Below are 11,909 nucleotides of genomic sequence, written 5' to 3' on the forward strand. Positions count from 1 at the left end.
TTCGCTTCCTAAAATATGGACTGCAGCTGTCTCAGCAAAATTCTCGGTCCAGGAAAGAATCTCAAATCCAGATGCTGCAATCTGGGGAACCAGATACTTCCCTGACTGTTGATATATATACATATATATTGTTATAATGTCTGACTATATCTGAATCAAATCTTGAGGATTCCATGGTGCAAATGTTAGGACCGCCAACTGTGCTTTCTAAATGTTACTAAGTGTTTCAACATTTTGTCATCAATCTAGCTCCTGTCTGACTCCCACAGAAGGCACATCCACCAGCGCAGGATGTACTGATCTCTGTTCCAGGCTTGCAAGATTGCCTACTGCAAGGGTCTGAAATTAAGCCTGGTCCAAGGAAAGGCTGGAATACTGGCTGTTAAAAGTACCCGATACAGCATTTTGAGTGCTGACTGAACCTTGTAATTTCTTGACAAATCTACAACGCTTGTCCCTGTGAAGAAATATTTTTCAGGAATTCTGTGTTGACAACTACTCCCAGAAATTGTAGACTTTCATGAGTACTGATGTACTCATGAGTCTTGTTTTGGGCCAAGGAATAGCCTTGAGAATATATGATAACGGATTTGTGGCAGAGATATTTCTTCTATCAGTCTTCTCCTAAGGAGTAGTTTACCAATAGGCCTAAAAAGTAACCTAATAATCACCCAACAATGCGTTGCCTGGCATCGACATGGCGTTACTCTGCAAAACCTTTTGCAGAAGGCTTATATCTTTCTTGGTTGATTCTTGTCAGTATTTTTGGGAACTTGCAGATCCAACTTGTAATGTTGACTAATTGTGTACAGATTCAACCAGGTGGCTGCCTTACAGATTTGTTTAACTGAGGCACTGGCTATGTAGCCAAGATGTAGCCATGGCTCTGACTGCATGATTTTAAACCAGAAGGGGGTTGAACTTTGCAGTAATACACCAGGCCTAGGTGGTTTAAGAGGCTTAGTGCCCCCAATAAATACATGATTGAAGTTCTGAAATTCTGTGTCTGGGTAACATAAATAAGTAGTATTTGAATTTCCAAGGAATTAAAACATTTTGTAAACCTGTCTTGATGTTTGGACAGACTCGCAGTTAATTCTTAGTTAACCACATTGGAAGATTTAGGTCTGGAAGCAAAGGTAGGGCACGCAATAAGCAACATTGTCTGTATGGAAAATAGGCACATTCTACATTTCTATGGGCAGGTTTGATATTTAAAAGTCAGTATTTTCATATTACTTTACTCCAATAGTTCAAAGGGTTACTCGAACAAAACATTAAGGACAGAGACAGATTCTACTTTGGGATCCAGCAAAAAAAAGTGGGGTTCCAATATCAGCTCTTGTGCTGCCTTAGGGTACACAACTGCATTACCAAATATTTAAAACGGGAACTGAACAATATTCTCTCTCAAATGGGATAGAGCACAGGATCTATTTAACAGCAATAGCAGCATACTCCTGCTTAAGCCATAAGGCTCTATGGCAAGGGTGTCCAAGTTTTTTCTGCAGTGGGCCACTTCATCAGAATTGTATACGTGCGAGGGCCGCACTCATTTTTCACTGAGAGAAAATATGGCCTTTAATAAGATATGCAGATTAAAATAAAGTAAATGACACAAAACTTTTACTTTTCCTCTCACTGATTTCTGGGATTTCTGGGCCTACAAATTCAGGATTCTGGATAAGTAAAAATAAAATAGTTCTATTTATTTTAGCAATGCACTAAAGTGAAAATTCTGGACCAAAACCGAAAATTCAGGGTTCACTTAGCCGAAACTGAAAGTGCCCCCCCACACACACACTTTTAAATAAAAGTAAGTTACACACCAAAATTGTACAAAAAAATTATATATTATGATTGTTAACAGCAATCTCAGGCATACCCAGATTCCAGCATGTACTGGTTGGCTGGGCATTGTATTTTTTGTCCAATTTTAGTGTGTAACCACAGTTTTATTAAAAGTAACTCACCAAGTTGGACAAAAAAAATCAAACACACTCTTTTTATACCCAGGCAACCAGTGAATGCTGGAACCTAGGCATGATGGGACTGCGATTGCTGTTAGCAATCACACTCCTATCATCCCAAGTCAGCCAATACATGCTGGTACAGGGTGGCTGTAAGTGATGTGCAGACCCCATACTGCTGGCAGCATCAATACACAAGGGGGGCAGCTAGCCAGGTTTCAGCATGTACTGGCTGACTTGGCATGATAGGAATGTGATTGCTAACAGCAAACACACTCTTTTTATACCCAGGCAACCAGTAAATACTGGAACCTAGGCATGATGGGACTGTGATTGCTGTTAGCAGATTGCTGTTAGATGTTAGCAATCACACTACTATCATCCCAAGTCAGCCAATACGTGCTGGTGCAGACCCCACACTGCTGGCAGCATCAATACACAAGGGGGGCAGCTAGCCAGGTTTCAGCATGTACTGGCTGACTTGGCATGATAGGAGTGTGATTGCTAACAGCAATCACAGTCCCATCATGCCTAGGTTCCAGCACTTACACATCCATGCTATCACACACACACACAAATTCATTCATTCACAGATTAATTCCCTCAATCAGACATACTCATTCACACATCCTCCCCCACCCCCTTACCTGCTCTACAGCTCTCGATGCCGCTCACAGGGGGCACGGCCTCCCTCGTTCTCCCCACAGAGGAGGCAGGACTGGAGCAGAGAATAGACCCTCCCACAAGTAAGCAGCAAGGCTCTTGTGATCGCATGTTTGACGCCCCTGCTCTATGGCAACTTTGGAAGGCTGATACTCCTACCAGTGAGCTTAACACACTCACTCAATGTACAACACAAAATCAACTACTAATCTTGCAGGATTCATATTTTAAAGAATCTGTTTCCTTTGTGTTTCCAAGAACTTCTTAAGTCTGCAACAGCCACAATATTTGCGATAAACATGGCCCAGTGGATAAACATGACAGTGTCTTTCGACCTATTTGATCACGAAGCCCTGCAGGATAGTGCTATATCTGGCTAACCTGACAGTCGCAGAATTCACTTTACGAATATAATTCTGTAAACCGACAACTCTAGGTTATACATAAGGTTTCTTTAAGAATCTGATATTACAAGAATGGAAGAGTCTTGAACATAGAATTTAACTGAAATCCCACAAGAAAAAAAAAAAATAAAATCATTCTTAAGTGCATGACCTTCCACAGACTATTACTAGTTTAATAAATCTACAAAAAAATTGAATTCCTCAGATGGAAACGGTTAAGACTCTCAAGTCAGACAAACCCACACAATTAAGGAAAATAAGATCTTAATTCTAAGAGACAGATCCTCCACAACACAGAAGGGGAACTCGTGCTGCAAAATCTTCCTTCCACCACCATGATCTGACCTTACATGCCATAGATTGGCTGCTTGAAGCTGCATGTGAGTGGCAGGAAAAGTCTTAAATTAATCAATGGAAGCACTCTGCCACCAATTGACAGCTCAAGCAGTGGCAGGAAAGGTCTTCCCAATGATCTGAGGATGCAATTACACATGTGCAATAATAGTCCCCTGCACTAGGGCAAGAGCTGGAGCGGACTGGAGGAGAGACAGGCTGCGGTGAAGAGATAGATCACACTTGTCACTATACTCAAAGCAGCACAATTTTACTGGAGTGGCAAATGGAATACTTTTGCATTGAAGTGTCAAGTACAAGTGTCATTGAATTCAAGCAGATTAAAAAAAAAACAAAAAAAACTCCGAAGACAGTAATGTAAAACCGCTTTAATTTTTGCAGTTTATACAGTACATTAATAAATATTGTTCCCTAAATTGCACGAAGATTGTTATGACAAGGACAAGAACAATCCCTGAAGTTTGGACAGATTCTGATTAGATTCAAGGGAAGGTTGATTCAATTCTTCTTCGGCATTGAAGCTAGAAACAGTTCGTAAAGGGCATAGCCTGTTCCTAAAATGAGAAAAGAGCTCAATTATTGAAACTGTAAAAGCATACATCAGTGAAAATAGTTTACGCTGTGTTGAGGAACCTTAAAACGGGTGCTGGATTCTATGAGGTATAACTTTTAAAGAGAGCAGGGGAACAGATACTAGTCACAGTAAAAGTGCTTAAAACTTGTAGTCAAATGTATTTCACAATCCACTGGTACTGAAAGCGTTAAGAAAAAAAACTATTATTGTGCCCAATAAATAACTGTCACCTACCTGAATTTCATTAGCATGAGAACTGCAGTGGAGTATAAAAACATTTTGATTGCAAAGATGCAAAAGAACGGTCTGGATGATGCAATATTTTGGGTGCCCAAACAACACACCATGTCCATTCTTTGTGGCAATGCCGATGAGGTCCAATTTATGAAGTGAGTCTGTTGTAGACTTTCATTAGTCTGCGTCATTAAGACTGAGTCATTCTATTGTTTGCCATAAGGATGCAAGTGTTTCTCTTGGTTGGGGTTAACATAACAGAGCAAGCACACCAATGACTATGTGAACTCGAACTTGGTGTGAAGTCTTAAATAAAAACAGCAAAAAATTCTTAACTATTTTTTTTTATGTAGTGGTAGTAATAAAACATGTTGGTGGGAGCATAGACTAGCAAAAATGAATTAACTTACCCAAAACAGTAAGAACCATGGTTCCTCTGTAGATAAGGTTGTCTCCAAAACCTCCCTTTAGGTAAACAGGAATGCCATTATCTTCCTGTAGAAAAAGCAGGTAGGAAGGTAATGATCAGGAATCGCTGTGCTTAAGAAACCATCACTGCCCGAATTTATTAAAAGTTGATAATTCTGGTGCAGTATGCTACATGTGGCTGGAGTGACTACTACAGTATTAGAAATGGCCTATGTGATGTTTTTATTAGGAAAAGCAGTGAAGGACTTGCTCAAAATATTTGATTTTTATCACCAATATCGTCTTATTTACACAGCACCAAGATTCCATGTGCAACATGGAGGTATACTGGCGTGTTACACATTGTGTAAGGTAGAGCTAAACAAATGAATCATGCCTTGAGAGGGAATTAATCACAAAACAGGATTTTGCAGGATGATTTGCAATTCATTACTACCTTACTATATATCACGAAGGACCAAGCCCAGCAGATGTATTTTGCAGAAACTTGGTTGATATAGATAACGCATAGCTAAATCAATACTATTTCTTGAAGGTCACCTTGTTACTCAGGGGCACGTCAACCTTTAATGTAGGAGAAAAGTGGAAGGGCCGGTCACATAAAACATAATGAAGTCAGGAAATTGCAACTCCACCACTCGAATAAACCTCAGAGCAACATAGGTAAATTGCTTTTGTTTAAAAAAAAAAAAACCGGTATAAATGCAGAACCAACCCTTTAAGTCAGTGAACAATTCCAGTACTTGAGTACTTTCCAGTAAAAAGACCACAATATCGGGATCTCAGCTTCAGCACAGGAACCTCGAATAAAATAAAAAGCTACTCTTTGTGGGCAAAGGATACAAAGCCTTGTTGGGTCTGTTTGCAGCCCTCTAAGACGGGAGCTGCGAAGCCCTGCTCAAAATGTTTAGGTTAAGCCTACTGCTAGACAGCGTTCACATGACCTTCTAGGTTAACACCATACAATATAGTACAGCATTTATGCCAGGAAACTGCTAGTGTTGCAGTGAAGGCACATAACACAAATATTTCACCTATAATCGCAGTGGATATAGTAGAATTTGTACTTGAAATATAATTGACACAATTGAGATGTGAGGTGAGGTTCCCAAACCGCTAGTAGACTTGTGCAATGTAAACAAATTACTTAACCTTGCCTTGTGGGGCATGGAGCACATATTAATGTTTACTCCTAGTTAAAATAGCTGTGCGTAGATGTTGGGCTACCATTAACTTTTACTCCAACGTCTAAACACAACAATGCGCATGTATTAATGACACGTAAGGGCAGTGCACTGAAAAGACTATTCGTATTATATACCTGAAAGATCTTCTGCTTGTCTGGAACTTTGTTCAGAAGGGGTCGTCGTGTGGAGCTACTGATGGCTCTCTGGGACACCTGACGGAGGGTCTGAAACAGACAAATACATAGCGTGTAACTATTTTTATATTAAAGACTTAAAAAAAAAAGGGCAGTAGTACAAGACTCAATGACTGAGTTTCCCCATAGACTCTAGTGCACCCAGAGATCAGTAATCTTTAAAATAAGGGGTGGCTCTAGTAGATCCACAATACGTATACTGGATCATCCATTGCTTTTCATTCTGAGGTTTCCTTTGATTGTAGCACAGGAGTGCCCATCTCTATACCGATTGCATATATTATAGTATTAATGATCTATTTATAATGATGTTAGTTCATTATAAAGCAAAGTTTTATATAGAATACCAGTATCTGCAGAGCGATGTTAACCTTGACACTAGTTTCCTGCATAATGGAAACCAACAGTGGTTTGAAGGCACTAAATGGAAGAAAATAATCTTTGAATCCCCTACAGATTGCAGGTGTCAGTGAGAGTTAAGGCACAGCAGAACTGAGCATAGAAGAGGAGTTTTGTTCACATGATGTAGAAGAGTATAAAGTGAAGCAAAAAGTTTAATAGTTTTACTGTGGGATTCAAGAGACCGCTAACGTCTCTGGTATTTAAACATACATTTTCTACCCCAGTATCAAAACCAACCTCTTCGGAGACCAAAAGCTTCACTAGACATGGGCATGTCCAAGACCGTCCGAGATTAGCCCAATTACAGTGGTGCATTTAAGGATTAACGCTATCATGGCCAATCAATTGCTATCACATACGTTTAATCATTGTCTCGCTTAAAAAAAAAAAAAAAAAAATAAACTGCTATTCTGGTGAAAGTTTATAAGCCAAATAACAGCTTGCGATGTGTGACCATTTGACATGAACCAGGAAGTGACACTGCTGCACGTACGCACCACAAAGAGGAAGGAATGCCTTGATTTACAAAAGACAACAGCGTTCTGTAACGCATTCCTAACAAAAAACGCAAGGATGGTCCAGATTTGGGTGGAAGATTGTAGGGTTCCCATCATCACCAATGAAATAAACATACCACAACATCAGATTACTTAAGCAATATTTGGAAAATGCTTTTGATGAGCTCTTAATAATATCTTCCATAAATATATATAATGGCTCTACTACATGAACATTACACACAGTGATGGTTAACACTATACCCTTCCATACATATATAATAGGCAATATATTTCCGAGCTAAGCATTGCAGTGCGTAATGAGGATCACAGTGACCAACCTGCACAGCTACCAAGCGAATAGTTATCCTCCACATCACACATATCGTGACAGTTAGAGCCTCCCTCGATAAATACAAGCTCTAAGATTATATGTACAAAGAAGACTCTACAAGCAATCACTAGCATGCAGAATAGTGTCTGGGTGGAGTATAAAGCCGCGACCCCCTACTAAGTTAATGAAATATACCATTAAATTCCTCAACATGTTGCTCTTCGTTTCGTCTCTTCACACACACTAGACTTCCGAGAAAGGACAAGGACACTAGCTGAACGGAAAAGGAAATAGGTAGTCACCGGATATACGTTTTCCGTGGTTGCAGATTTGTGGGAGGTGAAAAGCCGCCATTTTGCTCGTTGGCAAACCATTAGCGCAAAATTAAATATACCTCGATAAGATATTAAATAAACGTAAAGGAATTCGCTTTAAATCGGTTCAGACGGTACGAAACATATAATAGCAGGGACAGTAATCGTTTAATTACTCAAATAGTTCTTGAGCAACCGCAGCTTGCCAGGAGAACCATAGAGATTAGAGCGCTGCAGTGCGTCTTCCGGTCTCCACCCTGAGCTCTAGTGAGATACGGGGGACACCTAGTGGTGACCTAGTGAACAGCCTTGAGGTTGTACAGGGATGTAAAAGACTCAATGATGCTCGAGTTTCTGTAGTCTAACCGCTTTCCTCTTGCATCAGTCAATCATATTTACTATGTTTTTATTAATATTAACAATTTTTTTTTATTATGCTTGGATTTAAACAACACGAATTTGATCTAGTAGTTATGGTGTTGCAGGTGCATATACCGGTAGCATACTGTATGATTATGCTAAAAGTCTTTGCCTAGACATATAAATTTCCCTAATATACCTTTACACATTTTTATATTAATATTGAAAATGTCAAGACAGGTGGGGCGTGATATAGGGAAGGTGAAAATGTGATGAATACCTAGGTATGGCAAAAGTCAAGTAAACAAGAGTCTACGTCAGCAAGCATATTTTTTATATTTAAAATATTTAATATTAGTCCCCTGATGAAGCTAACGGCTGTTAATGAAACGTGCATAGGGACCGCTCTCTTGTTTTGTTGCTGGGAAATGGGCGGGTATAATACTTTTTTGGCAGCCGTCCCGGCTTCTACACCTTTAATACTGATTCAGATATGCATAAGGATGTTGATAGTAAGAGTATGGTGGTGCTCAGTAAGAAAGATACAGATCCAAGAACTGGTATCAAAATGAAAGCAATAGAACCCAACAGCAAAGCGAATAAGGCATATACAATAATCAAAATAACACCATAAAAAACGGCTTGAGTTGCAGACGAAAAGTTAAAGTTGAGGAGTAAGAATATGTTCTATTCTGAAGTGGTTTAAGGCAGTGACATATTAATGCCATCATACAAGCACTGTGAAAGTGACTCCTAGTTGAACCACGTCACAAGAACAGCAACCAGTCCTTGGTTAACACTGCAATAATGGTTCTTCTGGAAGCACTTCTATGTAAGAAAAGTATCCTTTCAGATTCTCGCCTGAAAAAAGCCTGAATGTATTGATGAGACACAGAAGATCAATAATTGTCTGTAGCTGTCATTTTCAAGGTTATACAACCCCCTTCTTCATGTGCTGCATCAACATCTCTGTGTGTGTGCGTGTGTGTGTTTGTGTGTCGAGAGAGATTCAGTATTGATTAGCATATGGCGACATGCATACCTTCATTTGTTAAGATTTTGCCATTATTTTTTTCCATAATTAACACGTTCCAACTATTAGCAACACTTGCAGAAGTAGGAGCAGCTCCCTTCCATTAGCTAGAGCTTGTGTAGTGGCTGCACATAGGGACCCCCACTGTTTAAGGGGGGGGGATAAATAAAAGAGAACCACTTGAGGCAAGGGTTCAGTACGTACATGGAGAACCCTTGATATTAAACAGAAATCATATCTCCACAGGTGTACCGTCTACCCCCACCCATGTATGGAAATTGTCAGTCACTTCCACGCAGCCTCTCAAACATTGGCCTTCAGTGGTGGGATATATTCTCTGTAACCTAGCGGGATCCATGTACCACCAGGCTACAATTTTATAGGACCGTTCCTCGACTGCTGTACACACCGTCAGTATTGGCCTAAAGGTGGACTCCCAAATCTTCATGAGATTGCTCTATTTGAAGACCCACTTCTTATTGGGACAAAATGATTGTAGTTAGCCACCCCCAGTTGCATGTTTTTGTTTTGTTTGTTTTTTTAAATAACCTCATTCAATTTCCAGGCCTATCTGTTAAACTGGACTTTGAGCTGCCCTTTTCTGCTAGTAAAGGTTATTGTTTCTTCTTCCGTAACAACTTGACCCCCATTAATACCGTATTTGCTCGATTATAAGACGACCCTGATTATAAGACGACCCCCCAAAATCTGAATATTAACTTAGGAAAAAAGAAAAAGCCTGAATATAAGACGACCCTAAAGGAAAAAAGTTTTACCAGTAAATGTTAATTCATGTAAACTATTTTTTTTAATAAAAGCTATGATTGAGAAAAATATTTTTTTTGTTTTTATTTCTTGTATTTTCCAGCCTGTCCCCCAGTTACGCACATCTGCCCCCAGGCTTGCCACACCAATATGGCACTGTGGCCCATGATATGCCTTTTAACCCTCTATATGCCACTGTGCCCCATGGTATGCCTTTTGACCCCCTATATGCCACTCTGCCTCCAGAAATGCCTTATACCCCTATATCCCATTCTGGCATTTAGGGGGTTAAAATGCATATTATGGGGCAGAGTGGCATATAGGGAGGTATAAGGCATTTCAGGAGGCAGAGTGGCATTAAGGGAGTTAAAAGGCATTGTATAGAGCACTCTGCCTCCAGAAATGCCTTATACCCCTATATGCCACTCTGGCATTTAGGGGGTTAAAAGGCATATTATGGGGCAGAGTGGCATATAGGGAGGTATAAGGCATTTCAGGAGGCAGAGTGCTCTATTAAATGCCCCCTTAACGCCACTCCAGAAATGCCCTATGCCCCCATTTAACTAACACACACACACACACACACACACACACTCTCTCCCCCCCCCTCCCCTCTGCTCTCTCCCCTCTCAGCCCTCTCTTACCGGTGCTTCCAGCCGGGGCAGCGGGTTGACGTCGCCTTCTGCTGCAGCCGGAAGGAGGTGGAGTTGGCAGCGGGGGTTTGTATGCGTCCGTCGCGTATACTTTCCCCGGCTGTCAGAGATCAGAGATCTCTGACAGTCGGGGAAGGTCTACGCGACGGACGCAGACAACCCCCGCTGCTAGCCACACCTCCTTCCGGCTGCAGCGGACGTTGTCTACGCGGATCGCGTAGACGTCAACCCGCTGCCCCGGCAATACAGCAGGAAGCACCGGTAAGTGTGTATGATGGGGGGGGGGGGGTGAGACAGGAGGATCCAGGTCCCCTGCAGCGGTGCGGGGGATCTGGATCTTAGTCTCCTAATCAGACTCTATTTGAGGTCTGATTAGAAGACGACCCCGATTAGAAGACGAGGGGTATTTTTCAGAGCATTTGCTCTGAAAAAAACCTCGTCTTATAATCGAGCAAATACGGTAGTTTAAATAGTAGAAAAACTCATTGCATGATTTACCTTTTGCCCAGGCTACTGTATCCATCTGGGATAGTAACTAGTTTATAGTAGATAATGCTACACCAGGCTCTCTTACACAAATAACAGTACTGACATCTTTTTTCCCCCCTAATTATGACTTAACCGCAACCCAGTCCATTAATATTACAGGTTAATTACTTCCACTGCTCAAATTAAGACTTTAATATCGATAGGACAAAGACATTTTTGTATGGTAATTTATTGTGTGGCAAGGAATACAACAAAAGTATAAGGACAATAAACAGTTATTTAGAAAATTCCAATTAAAAACAGGTGAAGCAAAACATGACAGTAGTGGAGTAGCGGATACCTCGGCAAAATAGAATGTGTTGTCATAAATTACAAAAATCTATGTATTTGCAGAAGTGACACACACATAAAAGGCCTGTGTTTAATTTTCCAGTGTTTGTACCACAGATTAAACTCCCCAGGCAATAAGTAGATGAATGTCCCACAAAGATACCTGTAGCGGACTGTAAGTTTTACAAGATGTACACTGGGTAAAAACTTCTGCCTAACACCGCATTCTGCACTAAAACCCACAAACATCACCACTTAACTGTGCAGTAATCAGATTTCATAAAGTTCAACTTTAATTCAAAAACATCTACCTTTCAGCATCCAAGAATAGCACAAAAAAAAAAAAAAAAAAAAAAAAAAAAAAAAAAAAGACTGCCAGGAAAAGGGAAGACTCTTCTAACATGGAAGGAAACGGCAATTGCAGAAGGAACGATGGAACATAAACAGAATCAAACAAGTACATGTCAACATTAAAATAACTTAGAGGAGCAGCATGGACTATTCACATCCTTTATAGAATAACCTCCACCATTTACATAATGTACAGGAAACAGTTTACACCGCTGTTTCACATATACCTTTAACTGTAACAAGCATAGCATACGTGTTAGAGGAAGAAAATAAAACCCAACTATATATATATATATATATTAAAGGTTGTGTGCAAAAAGCTTTTTATAGTATTACCACGTAATTATATCAGGAATGATTACACATGGCTAC

The 11,909-nt window shown here is 40.2% G+C and overlaps 1 protein-coding gene across 1 annotated transcript; it reads right to left on the reverse strand.

Moving 5' to 3' along the window:
• Positions 1 to 3,889: 3,889 nt before the first annotated feature.
• Positions 3,890 to 7,455, reverse strand: LOC149302392 (cytochrome c oxidase subunit 7A2, mitochondrial-like). The gene is made up of 4 exons (XM_089482698.1): positions 7,438 to 7,455; positions 5,950 to 6,039; positions 4,610 to 4,694; positions 3,890 to 3,945 (listed from the first exon to the last, which is right to left on the reverse strand). The coding sequence occupies exons 1-4, from the start codon at positions 7,453 to 7,455 to the stop codon at positions 3,890 to 3,892; spliced, it is 249 nt and encodes an 82-aa protein (XP_089338824.1).
• Positions 7,456 to 11,909: the final 4,454 nt, after the last annotated feature.

This window comes from Sceloporus occidentalis, unplaced genomic scaffold, assembly GCF_023333645.1.
Source record: "Sceloporus occidentalis isolate IW3139 unplaced genomic scaffold, rSceOcc1.0.p SCAF_19, whole genome shotgun sequence".
In the NCBI taxonomy this organism is placed as follows: Eukaryota; Metazoa; Chordata; class Lepidosauria; order Squamata; family Phrynosomatidae; genus Sceloporus; species Sceloporus occidentalis.

Coding starts and splice junctions, on each gene's coding strand:
- LOC149302392 (XM_089482698.1), bottom strand. Junction 4,695..5,949: donor ACAAGCAGAAGATCTTTCAG/GTATATAATACG, acceptor CTTTTTCTACAG/GAAGATAATGGCATTCCTGT. Junction 3,946..4,609: donor CATGGTTCTTACTGTTTTGG/GTAAGTTAATTC, acceptor TTCTCATTTTAG/GAACAGGCTATGCCCTTTAC.